This window comes from Notolabrus celidotus, chromosome 18 (genome assembly GCF_009762535.1).
Source record: "Notolabrus celidotus isolate fNotCel1 chromosome 18, fNotCel1.pri, whole genome shotgun sequence".
Taxonomy (NCBI): domain Eukaryota; kingdom Metazoa; phylum Chordata; class Actinopteri; order Labriformes; family Labridae; genus Notolabrus; species Notolabrus celidotus.
The window spans coordinates 16,664,691-16,679,129 of NC_048289.1; the positions used below are offsets into that span (position 1 = coordinate 16,664,691).

At 38.9% G+C, this 14,439-nt stretch overlaps 1 protein-coding gene across 3 annotated transcripts; it reads right to left on the minus strand.

Moving 5' to 3' along the window:
- Positions 1–522: 522 nt before the first annotated feature.
- On the minus strand, positions 523–9,263 carry LOC117830202 (glycylpeptide N-tetradecanoyltransferase 2-like). 3 transcript variants are annotated; one of them, XM_034708221.1, is made up of 12 exons: positions 8,790–8,946; positions 8,578–8,686; positions 8,239–8,383; positions 6,482–6,600; positions 6,225–6,316; positions 5,022–5,138; positions 4,708–4,878; positions 3,304–3,412; positions 2,960–3,130; positions 2,703–2,870; positions 2,070–2,207; positions 523–816 (listed from the first exon to the last, which is right to left on the minus strand). In XM_034708221.1, exons 1-12 carry the CDS (start codon positions 8,807–8,809, stop codon positions 793–795), a joined length of 1,383 nt encoding a protein of 460 aa, XP_034564112.1. In that variant the 5' UTR covers positions 8,810–8,946; the 3' UTR covers positions 523–792. The 3 variants fall into 3 exon arrangements, with proteins under 3 accessions (XP_034564112.1, XP_034564114.1, XP_034564113.1); XM_034708222.1 differs by lacking the exon at positions 523–816 and having other exon boundaries at positions 2,074–2,207; positions 2,703–2,746; positions 2,844–2,870; positions 8,790–9,263; XM_034708223.1 differs by lacking the exons at positions 8,239–8,383; positions 8,578–8,686; positions 8,790–8,946 and adding an exon at positions 7,681–7,811.
- Positions 9,264–14,439: the final 5,176 nt, after the last annotated feature.

Sequence of the window (14,439 nt, forward strand, 5' to 3'; positions counted from 1 at the left end):
TATACAAAGCAGCTCCGTTGTCCTTGTAGCTGTCCTCAATTAAAAGACAATTTAATGTAAAGGTTAGAGTGCCCCCTGCTGACCATTTCTTGGACCTTGTGGTTTTTTCAGGAAACTGTGTTTCATTTTAAGATGACTATTGTGTGGTCTAACCCAATTTAAAAAATCAATTAACTGTGACCTCCGACTGAAATGAGGTCAATTGCAGAATATCACTGTAACATTACGTGATTATTTGCAGCATTTCTCGCTCTATCCAAGCTGAACATGTTTTTCTGTAACTTTAAGATATGGACTTTGGTCTATACTGTCTGGTCTCAGTGTGATTGCATTTAAACCCAACATAATACATTAGTAACATGCACAGTAAAATAGATTTAATGGTCACATGTATAGGATTGTGTGTGCGTCATGTGTGTGTTGGATGACTGACTGCAAATGATTAATGATAATGACTGTTTTGTGTATTGGTCACTCTAAAGTGTTGTGTCATCTGAGGTAAGTCACACACACACACACACATTTTGAACTGCCTGAATTTGTTTACTCAATAGCCCATCATGTCAGAAACGATGTGTTCATGGCTCACTGAATAGCAGACACGTTGATGATGGATGTACTGACAAATGGAATGTTGTCTTTATTTCTTTTATTGATTCATGAGTGTGTTTGTGTTTCCTCCAGTTTGACCGTTTCATTTAAAACCGAAATCCATGATGGTGTTCATTCATATGCCCAGACAATCTCTCTGGTGCATTCTTCTTCATCACTCTTTCCTGTTTAAGTGGACAGTCAGTTTGGTAACAACAATCCCACCTGTAAAATATGCAACCACCAATATGAATGAACTGGTATGACACAGAATACTTGGGTTTGCTGCTAATGTAAGAGTGAAGTTTTAGGTGGTATGAGATCATTTCTACCAAATGTATCATGTGGTGTTAAAAAGCAGTATACAACATCATAACACAAGATTAAAAAGGGAATTAGCCTATTAATCTTACTAATCCATCTTAGATATCATCAAAGTTGGATCTAAACCATTTTCAAACATATGTTTTGGAGATTTTTCCTGAAATATGTTTGACACATACACAAAATAAAAGGGAATGTGCCCCCTTGTTGCATCTAAGGCTACATTCACACTTAGGCACAAGGCTTAATGCTCAATTCTGATTTTTTGTTTGCCTGTTCACATTACCACCTATAATGTGACCTGTATCCGATTCCAGTGTGAACTGTTTGCGGCTCCAAACTGCCCCACATGCGCAAAAGAACAGTGACAATGATGTCACATGCAGCTGTTTCACAAACGTAAACATGGAGGAAGTCAGCATTTTCACCTTTGTTACAATTTTTTTTGTGCAGTGGGAGCCGGAGAATGAATGACCAGGTGCGGAGAAAGTGTCACCCCATATATTTATAAGGTCCAAGACCTCACTGTCCCTCCATTGACTTGCTCCATCGTTGCTATCCTCCAGTTTTGCAAGGCTATCACTGCGCAGAATTGTGACGTGTGTCGCTATAAAGTGACGTGAAAGTATCAAATGCACATCAAATCTGCCTTGGACGTTCACACTGAGGTCGCATTGAAAAAAATCAGATCTGTATCTGATTCAGGACCACATATGGAAGTGGTCTAAATCTAATTTGAAATTATCTGATTTGGGCCAGATTTGAGTGTTCCAAAAAATCGAACCTTGTCACCTGACCCCCAAAAAATCGGATTTGGGGCACTTTTAGCCTAAATGTTAAATAGCCAGTTCATGTAACCAAGTTTTCAACTGAAAAATACAATGAAATTGTATAGCTTTCCTGAAACATGTAAACATTGCTTAAGGAGATGTAGGTGAGAGCTTCACTTTACCTATAGCATAAAAAGCAAACAGCTGCCATGAGTGGTAAATAGCTGTAAGGACTTTGGGCTTTGAATATGTACAAAAGCAGCGTGTATTGTTAGGGATTATAATAAAGGTAAAAATAATAATTGATGGGACTTATATAGCACTTTTCTGGATACTCAAAAACACTTTGCAGAAAGATGATACAGAAGACTATGTTTTCAGTACCTTGTCTGGGCTTATGTTAGGACACTTCCAGTTGTACAGGTAGTAGTGGAGGCTTGACTCGTGGACGCTGAACTTGAGCTTCTCGAGGAAACTCTTGTTATCCATCACGTCCAGAGCAGAGAAGATGTCAAAACCTGTCTGCAAATATGAAAAAGTGCATGAAATTTGTTGAAACCAAATCAGATTTAAAATGTATTGATGCTTGTAATCCTTCTCTGTTTCTATCATGTAGTGCATTTGTGAAGTTTGGAGGGAAAGTACACTGCAAGAACTCAGCTCTTAGTAGAGTAGAACGGGCATGGATTTAGCCTAATGGTTAAGCTGCGCGCCCATATAGCGGGTTGCCAAGGTTCAATTCCAGCCTGCGGCCCCTTTCCCACCTGCCCCTCCCACAGTTTCCTACTATACCCACTGTCCTCTCCTCTATCAATAAAGGTGTAAAAGCCTAAAAGTATAACTTTAAAAAAAACAAGTGGACAACAAAGTATTATATATTTAAAAAAATATAAAAAAACTGAGATATTTAGTTCTAATTAAATTTAACTTTTTGTAGGTTAACCCAAAATTGATAAGAAGTTTTGAGGTGATGTTCTATGGTTAGATACTCTTTATTTTTTCCAGTGACACACTCACAGATTTAGCCAGCACCAGTGTGTCCTCCATGAGATCGACCGCATCTGTAGAAGTCGAGGCGATGTAAAAGAGAATGGCTACTTTCAACCCAGAGTGGACCGGGTGATTTAAGACCTTGTAGGTAGTGCTGTGGAAACTCACCACGTCCGTCAGTGTGCCGTCACCTCTCTGCACGCAGAGAAGCGGTTAGTTTCAGGAAAGCTTTGAAATATCTCTAAAGTTAAAGAAACTGGGGTAGAAAAGTTGTAAGGTCAGACCTCAACCACATAGGTGTCAATCACATTCTCCCTCGGCAGCAGCCAGTGCTCCACTTCCTGCTCAGAAAAGACGGGGCTGAGGTGAAACTTGCAGAGGTGTGACTGGAGAAGAGAGCGTACTCCAGCAACATCTTTTTTAGTCATCGGGCGCAGGCCAGGGGTCTTTGTCACCTTGGAGAAAGATGAAAGTAGAGACAGCAGGATAGAGGATAAAATAGTTTCTCTAAATATTTTATAAACAGTTTTTACCTTTACAACATTTCTGTCTATTCTGTGATATCAGACTAATGCTAGACTGTAATGGCACTACTCCTTTTCACCTCTAGGTGGCAGCACAAACTAACCTCAGGCAGACGGTTGAATTTGAGAGCTCTTTGCAGGTTCATGTTCTGCCTCAGACCTGGGAAGTCCACATCAGTCAACTTTCGTGGATTCAGGGGACGGTGCCAGAATCTGTTTTTGGAGAAGGGAAATTAAATGTGTATGTTGCTTGAGGATAGAAGTTCCGGAGATGCCTAATTTAGGATACTCATCAGCAGCTTTTTTCAGGGGAAAGAGCACTTGTTCGATATAAATACAAGAGTTAGATCCATAAGCAGCTAAAGACTCTTCATGTTTTATATAATTCTTCATTTCAGACTCTGAACGCTCTTTTTTACCCAGATTGCTTTTCTGTTAACTCTAAGTGTAAGTGTAAGACTCTGATCAACTTTGGCCTCCTGCAGGCCAGGAAGATGGTTGCTTTATCTTGGAGAGAGACAGAAGTATCCTCTGCACAATCTTGGATTAGAGAGATGGCAATGTGTGTTACACTAGAAAAGTTAACCTATGTAATTAGGAATAGAGAATTAGGGAAGAGTTTGAAGAGGTGTGGGCACCCTTAATGGACCTTCTCAGGCAACAGTATACTATACTTATCTGTAAGGCTATTGAGTGTGACAATTTTATTTTATTTTTCTTAATTTAATTGTATTATTATTATTATTTTGTTTGTTTGTGTGTATGCAGCGAGGGCTGCTTGTATTTTATTTTGCAACTGGTGTGGTATGTGGTGATGTTTTCTGTTATTGAAAATAAATTTTAAAAAAAATAATGATAATAATTCATGAATAAATAAGCAACAATCAACTATGCTTTTGAAGTTTACCAGCTGATCAAACCTCTGCTAAGTCACATAACTGACCAATCCAATGACCTATTGTTCAAAGCCCTTGTATTTGAAACAGTTCTTTGGTATCGGAGACTGAGTGGCCGGTCACATTCCCAATCACAAGCGGTGTCCATCACCAGGAAGTGGGTTCAGCAGAAAGAGCTGATATGAGCATTTTTAACTTTTCTCTCCTGACTGAACTGAAAAGTGTTACCATGGCTGAACAAAACACCAAAAAGATTGAAAGGTGCAGGAGATGAAACATCAAAAATAAGTGCAAATCAAAAGGAAATACAACATTCAGGTGAAGGTAAACACAGACATACTGCTAGCAAAGATTTTGTTTGTCTCTCTATCTACTTCAAATTGCCAAAAGATCTTTAAGATGCACTTTAAGATTTAGCTGTTCTGAGCGAGTTTCATTTTCTGGCAGACAGCTGATAATAAATATGCTGCATGTCATTTTCCAAGTGTCATTTGTTGTTCACACCAGTCATGAGAAAATATCAAACCCTACTCTTTATCTATAGTAGTAAAAAGAAGTGTTTTTAGATCTTTCAAAGTTAGTTTCTTTTTTAAGTGTCAATCCTTTTTCTACCTGCAGGAGCTTAAAGGTGTAGGCAGCACTATGCCAGCTGTGTAGACTGCCTGGTAGATTTCCTGCTGGTTGACCCGTCTGGTGAGCTCTCGGATCAGAACTGGAGTCATCCGCTTGAGGCGCAGTTTCTTATGAACACACAGCAGTTTGACCTGTACTATCCGCTTCTCCCTGCAGAGCACATATGAAGCATTTGCACTGAGGCATTAGCAGGGAAATTGCTTTAGTTTCACCAGAAAGCACTCTGAATGCTAATATTACCCATAAGATTTCACATGAACTCATATCTTTGCATATAATTATGAACTACTCACATCTCATAAATGCGGACTTCTGCAGGAACAGCAGCAATGAAGCCTACCAGCTTGTTATTGGAGTTTACTCGCACACCACAGTTCCACTGGACCAGCCAGTTAGGAGGTTGTAAAGCCCTTAAGAGGGAAAGAAGGACATGGATTGCAATGTGACTCTGTGAATAAATGAATAGGGATAGTTTAATAAACTCTGACGAAGGACAATTTCTTAGAAAATAATTGAACATTGGGTGACTATATTGAATGAATAGCTACAAAAGTTTTCATTGACCTCAGAGCCAGAGACCTGTAGAACTTCTGATAACGGTCATGTTGATGAATGTGTAGATGTACTGGTTCCAATGGGGGGTCAGGGTTGAAAACTCAGATAGAAAATATATGCAATGGCTACAATAATTATGTTTTAGCTGTACTTTGTTATTTGATGGTCAGATGTAAAGTGTATGAACAATAAAGGAGCACTTTTTAATAATAAAAAAAACTTGATAATGTTCATGAATTAAGATGCTTCAGAATCCACTCTTACATCTGCCATAAATAATATGGCCTCAGACTTACACAAAAACTGTGCACAAGAAGCACTGTGCCATACACAAAAAAAATCTGCCTACTAGTATCCAATATAATAAGTAATATAATGTATTACTGTATGCTTTTTTAATACAAAAACTGAAGTGTAGAAACAACATTTTGACATCAATCCAGTTCAGTGGGTGCTGGACAGCTCCTTAGACAGGCAAAGTAGAGTCTCAGCTGGTTGTCTGAAGACTTTTCACATGTTTTTTGCCAACAGATAAAATAAACAATCAATAGCACCTCAAGGCTTATTGTTTCCTATTGTTTATCATCCATCCATCCATTATCTTTTACCACTTATCATGTAAGGAGTCGTGGGGCAGCTGGAGCCTATCCCAGCTGTCATTGGGCGAGAGGATGGGTAGTGCCTGGACAGATCACCAGTCCGACACGGGGCTAACAAATATTGTTTATCATCTTTTGGCGAATTAAACTAGCCACCTTTTTACAAGCTCAACAGTCTGTCAGAAGTAAACAAGTGTATTTTCCAAAATATTGAACACCTGGTTAAATCAGACTACAGGCACTCAGTGTTGACTTAAAATTGAGGATGAAATGTTAGAACTTATATTTGTTCATCTAAAACTACAAAGAAAGAGTGATTTTATGCTGCTAATAGTTGCTTACCATTTGAGATAGTCTGGAGAGAAGTCATATCTGATTGTGTTGTCATCCTCCTCCATGTAGTTTCCATTGAGTAGAGTGCAAAGCTCTGTCATCTGAAATGATAGGTGGAAGAGCAATGCATTTTCCATGTTTAGTTTTTTCTGAATGTAACCCTAAGAATTTTTGACTTCAACTTCCACTACAAAATGTGCCACAGTTATTTTCTTTTCAACGATTTACTGCTGCAGGTGTGCATGAAAATTACAGTCAGTACTTACCACAGTAGGACTGCTGAGGTCTAGGGTGTCCCAGAAGAAACCCTGAGGTAGTGAGAATGGTTCCTTTCGGACACTGGTTTCACCCACTACTATTGGGCCATGAGTCACATTACTTTCACCTGAAGACACAAAGATAAAAAAAAACAAACAAACATATTTTTCGGTACATGTGCTTATTTGCTTTGTGGAAAAGCATTAAATGAGAAGATTGATATCACTTTTATTCTGTCCCTAAAGGCTGTTTTCGAAACGGCCTGCGACATATTACCTACTAATGTAGTAGGCAGTATGTACTACCTACTACATACTGTGTTTGAATATAGTATGTAGTATGACTGTTCTGTTCAATCTGTTATGGTAAATGGTAAATGGACTTGTACTTATATAGCGCTTTTCTAATCTGTCTGACAACTCAAAGCGCTTTTACACACTACTCGTCACATTCACCCATTCACTAACTTATGGTAGAGACTGCTATTTAGTGACGGACCATCAGTGTTAGCTAATCTCATTCGTACACATTCACACACCTCTGAACAACAGAGGGAGCAATTTGGGGTTCAGTGTCTTGCTCAAGGACACTTCGGCATGTGACCGCTGGAGCTGGGATCGAACCGCCAACCTTCCGACTGATAGATGACCGACTCTACCCACTGAGCCACAGCCGCCCGTTATGCAGTATGCTCAGCCAGACGTCACTGAATTTCTAGTTTCGGAAAGCGGAAGTAAACAACGGCCAAGCTGATAAAGAAACTGCTTCTTTAGCATTCACTTATGATTTAAAAAGTTAAGAAGTGGTTTATATGGAATTTAATAATTTTCACAGCACCTAAAAACTGAGTTCCCCCGTTCAAAAAAAAAAGAGAAAAGAAAAAGCGGAACGAGCGCTGTGCATTGCGGGAAACAATATGAGAGGGAGACTGGTCTGATGCATACTGTGAACTTTTCCCGAATCAGTAAACATCCGGGGAGTTTTGGCATACTGCAGATTTCGCTCTTGTTCACATATTACTTACTACATACTGAATTTTGGCCAAATCATTACCAACTGCTCGTATAGTAGGTGGTTTTCAAAACAGCCCTATTCTGTCAGCGGCTTGTTAGCTTACTGTAGCCTAGCAAAAAGAGTGAAGAAAATGGGACAGCATGGCTAGCTGTCTGGAGATAACTAAAACAAAATCTTATACTCGGTTACTTACATATCATTTGTCGTTTTTTTGCCATTAAAGAAGCGTAAAAATGGCAGTTTTTAAATTTTTCTGCATAATATCAGGAAACTCTACAGTAAGCTGTCAGTTAGCTTACTGTTAGCTTGCTGCCTAGCTTAAAAAAGTTAGCTGGCTCAGTTAAAAGACGACAGCTAGCTCACACAGCTCACCAATAAACAAGTTATTTATTGATTGTTGATTGAATGCTTCAACTAAAGTGTAAGAATGACAAATTATATTTTTTCCATGTTGTTTGTGGCTAACGAATTTTATGGTTTGGAGCACTTTATAACTTCCTATGGTCCCCAGTGCTGTTCAACAATGCTTAGTGTCTTTTGGCTGACTGTGTTCTTTCATATAACAGTTTGTGTCTTATAATTGACTGAAATATGTAAGACTTGAAAATATTTTCCTCTAGTTTTCCTGCAGAGAGAGAATAATCACTAAGTGTGAAACTTTTGCACAGATAAGTTTGAGCCACAGCTTTGATATCTCTAGCGTTTTCTGGCAGATTGCTGTAACAAAAATAAGCAGAAAATTACTTCTTACCCAGTCTGGGGACGGGCTGCGTGTCCCAGAAGTGGTATGTGTGATTTTTGGCCTGCTGCAGGGTTTTTGGCAGACTGGGGCCCAGTGAGAAGAGGTGGAGAGCTCTCTGGATCTCCTGCTGCTTCTTCTCTGGAAGAGCGTCCAGCTTTAGGAAAGGACAGGCAAGGACAAGTTGCAATAAAATCTTTTCCAGGAAAATTGAGGTTTGACCATCATACAGTAGCATGAGTCTGCACCATATATTGTGAATCATTTTAATAAGTGCATAAAGCAGTTTTATTCATGATATGAACACTAGAGACAAGTTATGAATGCTTATTTTGTTTTAAGCACACAAACCATCGCAAAAGGGTCCCTGGGTCCTTCTTGTCGCCAGTTCTCTCCCGTCTTCTGCTTCTTTTTGCTCCTTTTACTACCACCATCCCCATCTTCTGTTTGTCCCTGATTTCTAAAATGCATTTTATTATCTTGTTTTGCATTGACCAATTTTACTGAATCATTTTTTTACCAACTTCAATAATCAGAAAACAGATTTTTTTTTCTATACTTACACAGAGCTTGAGTCAGTCATTGTGAACAAGTGCGTGTCCTTGAAGCTAAAGGGTGAATTTGGTTGTTTTTCTGACACGTTTGTGGTTTTTCAGCTCTTATCTCAGCCAGCAGCAAGGGGAGGAAAGTCACCGCCTCAGTAACCCAACCCATTTCCCCACCCAGTCGATAGATAACTCAGAGCATTTCTTACAATTAAATACAACTTCTCACAGCTTCCATATGTTAGACAGCTACTGAATAGAGGGCATTGTAGCAGATTAAAGCTTAGAGCTACTTGATCCTGGTGCTGGTGTAATTGGTTGAAGCTGTCTAATTGCAGAGTTTGCATGTAGGCCTTTGTAGAGTTCAGAACTTTGACAAAAGTTTTATGTCTCTTGCGGGCTTATCTTTGTCTCCCCAGTATAATGTAGAGTGTATATTAAATACAGCCCAATTCTACATTTCTAATTCATTGGTGTTCTATTATCTTGCAGCACACATGTTGTAGTGGCATACAACTGTATTAATTTTATTTCTAAAACACAAATACAAAAATTAGGTACCTGATTAGCTCACTTGCTAAAGCCTTTATCTTTAAACTCTCCCAAAAGCAGGGGGTGTTTAGCTCAGCTAGTGGGGCACAAGCTTTATTGGCCAGCCTGGCCAATTTTGACATTCTCTTCCATTTAAGCTTTCATTTAAGGCAGGGGCATCAAACTCATTTTAGTTCAGGGGCCACATACAGCCCAAGTTGATCCGAAGTGGGCCGGACCAGTAAAATCACAACATAATAACCTATAAATAATGAAAACTCCAAATGTTTCCCTTTGTTTTAGCTCAAAAATGACCTAATGAAGAAGGCAAGGTTGACTATTTTGGACCCCTCAGCTCCAGCAGGAACAGTTTGCTTGCTGGACAGTGTTGTATGCAGGGGTAGTGCTAGTGTTAGTAGTTAGTGGATCATCTTATAGTGCTCTAAAAAGTCTTTATGAATCTTAACCGATTATGCAAACAGCAAGTCATCTATTTTCTTACTTTGAGAAAAAAAAGTCCTGGAAAAAAAAGTGCCGTTCAGGTGCACTCTATCAGCACTCTGATTTTAAACGACCACCAGACAACAAATCTGAAATAGGAGTTACTTTTATTGAAAAATGGCAGTTATTGTCTTCTCTGTAATTTCTTCACTTTGCAAAGGCGTTCCACGGGCCGGATTGGAACCTCTGGCGGGCCGGTTTTGGCCACATGTTTGACACCCCTGATTTAAAGACACTCATTCTGTCAGGCAGCTCTTTCTGGCATGTTGCTCATTCTGACACCTAGTAAAAGACCTTAGTTAACTTGTGGCTTATCAAACCCCCACCAAAAAATGGACAACACAAATTTTCCACACATGATCTTAGCCAGCCACCAAATTCAAACTTACAACCTCCTGATTATGAGGCAACAGTGCTTACCGCACCCTATGGCAATATGAGGTACTGCATTGTCCACAGGAGGTGCCAAAATCAATGCAATTCGAAAGTTCCTCACAGGAGCTTTAAGTAATTAAGGTTGATCTTTACAGACTTTTCATTTATGTGAGTCAAATTGTTGTATTCCGTTTCAGGGCATCAAAACAATATTCAAACAACATTCTATGATACAAACTCCCTCTGATATTTTCATTGTGAAACATCTGTCATCTATACTTACAAAATCTGTTCACTCAGTGTTCACTCATGCAGTTATATAAACTCTTTATACTCAATAATATACCAAGCAGAAAACAAATGTTCTTTTTGGATTTTGTCCACAATGGCTTCCAAAATTCAGCCATCACTTCCATTACGGCGGCAGCCAAACTCATTTTGAGCTTTAGGTGAACCTCCAGCTGGTCGGGATACCTTCCAAAATGGGTGCAAGAAGTAGATATAGTACATATATGAAACCATGTTCAATATTTACTCAGTTTTATTGGCAGTGTGCTCATCTTACTTTCCTGCACTGGTTATTTGTGTCTTACAAGAGATAGAGCTGGACAGAAAACAGTAATAGACACTTGCACCGTACGATATCTCTACGCAGCTAAAACTGTCAACAACATCCTGCCAATGCATTTTATGTGTGTTTTGTTCTATTTCTTGTCCCTATCTCTTCGTCTTACCTGCATCTGTAACTCTTTGTTCTCCGTAAATAACTTTATAAGGACTTTATAAATACATTTGTCTGACACCAATACCACGAGAATAATTTAGCAATCCATTTAAAGCAGCTGGTGGCTTAACTTTGAATGCTGCTGTACCAGTTTTGGAGGAAAAGTTAAAGCTTTAAGGGAAACGATCTAGGCTCTTTTGGCAGCAGCAGCCTCAGGGACAGATATCTGGTTCATGATGCAGTTTGGCTCCATTTGGGACACTATTTCAGCAGAATTTCATCACAAAACATCTTAGTAGAAGATGCAATGTTCACACACACTGTGCCTCTTGTTTCCTGTTATTAATATTTTCTGTGCTTTACCTTCAGGAATCAGATCATCCACATGAATTATTTTCTTACAAAATGTTACGATAATTGGATAAAAATTAATTCAGAAATTATTTGATATAATACATTTTCAATTTCAGTTTATGAACCAAACATGATCGCAGTTTTCTGTGCACATCTGTGTATTGAAGTTGAATCTGAATTAGAACTTGGAAGTCCTGCTCCTGTTTCTTTTCAGGGTTTGCTAATCAACTCAACTTTTGCCTAAAATTTTTAGATTAAAACTGTTTTCATCCTGATAAAACTTTTTATTTTAATATATTTTATCAAAAAAACACTTGTATACTCGTGAAGAGCACCAATATGCAGTAAGGAGGTTAAAATACCAATTTTTACTGCATGATTGCTATAAAGCTATTTGTTAAATATTTAAAGGTGTTTGTTGGAGTGTTTATGCCGATAGATCCCATTCCAGATAGCCCAATGCTACATTATTTACTTTGTCACTGCTATGACTTGCTTTTGGCTGGTGTTGGTTTTTGCTTTAGTATTCCCTTTGTCATTACTGGTTTGGTTTGTGCTTGGTTTTCCCCCTCCGTTTCATGTCTCATGTTCCTTATTTGTTTGTTTTCACTCATGTTCCTTAATTTGGTCAGCAGTGTTTCCTTTCTGCTGGATTTCCTGTTTCCGAAAGCAGAAGTAAACAATGGCTGAGCTGTTAGTGAAACTGCTTCTGTGGCATCCACTTATGATTCAAAAAGTTAAGAAGTGGTTTATATGGAATTTAATCATTTTCACAGCACCTAAAAGCTGAGTGCCCCCGTCATATACGGAGAAAAGAAGAAGCAGACATACTTACTACATACTGAATTTTGCCCAAATCAGTACATACTGCTAGTATAGTAGGCGGTTTCGAAAACAGCCAAACGGCCTGCTACATACTACCTACGAATGTAGTTGACAGGAGGTGTAGTAGGTACTGCCTACTACATACTGCGCTTGAATTTAGTATCTAGTATGACTGCTGTTGTAGACTGCAGTATGCTCTTGTTCACTTTCTACGTGCTACATATTGAATTTTGTCCAAATCAGTACGTACTGCTAGTATAGTAGGCGGTTTCGAAAACAGCCATTGTATCTTGTTTTCTTCTTCTTCTTCTTCTTCTTCTTCTTCTTCTTCTTCTTCTTCTTCTTCTTCTTCTTTTGGTTTAGGCAGACTAGACAAATCAACAGTATAGCGCTGCTCTCTTCTGGTCAATTTTCCAAGGCCTTAACTCATGTCTAAATTTTTTTGTACAGTCCTGTGCTATGAAGGTATTCCAACAGTTTCTTGGCTGAAGTCCAGTTGTCCAGATTGAGTAATGTACATGTGTCTGGTTCAATTTACCACCTGCCCTTGTGTGTTTCCCTCAACACTGATTGCACTTCATTGGTTGCACCTGTGTCTAGTTGTCTCACCTGTGTCTGATTACCTTGTGTAAATAGTCTCTGTGTCCTACCTTCTTTGTTGGATCATTGCATCTTTCCCTGTGTCTTCCCTCCAGTGCTTTCTGTGGATTATCCCTGGTTATTTTTGGTGTAACTTTCTCTGTGTGTCCATGGACACAATTTGCCCTTTTGTTTATTAAATACTTGAAATACTATATGTTGGTCCTCCTTCATTGTTTCTAACCCATTGTGACAGTCACTGCAAATGTTACATCATTTCACCAATTACATTTTTTTCCCCACGTTATTTCTGAACTCCAGGCTAAAACCACACTTCTCCTGGGATTTGGAAGACCCTGACTTTTTGGATCCAAGCACTACTCAAAAATGCATACTGGAGTTTTTATCCAAAAGGAAAACAAAACTGAATTTATTTCATTTATTTTATCTCTCTGAATAAAAATTTAGTTTTCTAATAACCATTACACGATTTGATTTCTTTTGAACACCTCAGCCTTGGAAAAACTTTGGGGTCAGAAATATAAGTCTGTTCACGATGCATATCTTGGTTTGATTTAGTTTTAGATTATTCCATTCTTTCAAATGACTTCCAAACTATATCAACATGACAGCTGGCAGAATAGGCAAATTAAGTGAAATAGAAGGAGTAGTGGGCAGAGGAGAGTGGAGGGAGATAATAAAAGAGGGGCAGTAGTTTTATTGGGACTCGGCCAAGGAGCCTCTAAAACCACTACTTGGAAAAAGAAGAGACAGTGCACCTGCTCATGATGGTTTTATGTGTGTTAATACAGAGCTACATGCTTGTCTTTACATATTTATGTGAGAGTGTAGTAAGACTTAAGACATCCTTCATTTAAAACCTAATTTTTTTTTAAATTAGGGAAACATGAAAACTCTTAAAAACATAATTTTGTAACAAGGACTCAATGAAAACATTCATTTATTATTAATTCATGCATTTTCTAAATGTGTGTGAAATTACAGAAAGGAGAAGTCACCTCTAAGAATAAGTCTATGTCCTTCACACTGTACTCAGTTTGCTTGGTTGCTCCAAACGGTTTGGCCTTATCTGAACTCAGCCATGAGTGTGTGTGTGTGTGTGTGTGTGTGTGAATGTGTGAGTGGGTGGGTGTGTTTCTTCTCTAATGAAAGACTTGTAATATCCCATGAAAGTTGATCTTTATTATCCCTGGATGCCCAAAAACATATTTACTGTAATGGTAGGAAAACATTTGGCACTGCATGTGTCTTTGTGTGTTTTGGTGTGCGCGTCATACAGATTAGCCTCTGATCCCTTAGTAAACCAGAAATCAATAGGTCTCAGTCCGCATTCAGACGGTGAGACAGACAGTTCTGCTTCAAAACATCCAAACATCTTTTCTACTCCACATTCAGAGCACACAAATGTCTCTCTGACACCGAAGAAAAACAGTGCGAAAGAGAGAGGGAAAGAGGGAGAGAGAGACAAGAGAACGGGGGAAGAAAAAGGGAAAAAAGCAGGGGGGAACAGTGGTGAACAGGTCTATTTTTGACATTGGTAAAGGATTTGGAGCAACACATGAAGACAGACAGCGAATGAAGAATGATGCAGCAAGAGACATTGGCTCTGTTAAACTTATAGGATAATAGCAGGGGTGGCCTTTCACATGTGGGGGGGCTGTGTTAGGGGCGAATGTGGAGCCCATATCAAATGATCAGTACATGCTTGCATGCTTAGGGGTGGGGGCTTTTTATCTTTTCATGGAACTGGCGAAAAAT

Coding starts and splice junctions, on each gene's coding strand:
- LOC117830202 (XM_034708221.1), bottom strand. CDS start 8,809: ATGACTGACTCAAGCTCTGT. Junction 8,384..8,577: donor CCAGGGACCCTTTTGCGATG/GTTTGTGTGCTT, acceptor CCTTTCCTAAAG/CTGGACGCTCTTCCAGAGAA. Junction 4,879..5,021: donor GAAGTCCGCATTTATGAGAT/GTGAGTAGTTCA, acceptor TGTGCTCTGCAG/GGAGAAGCGGATAGTACAGG.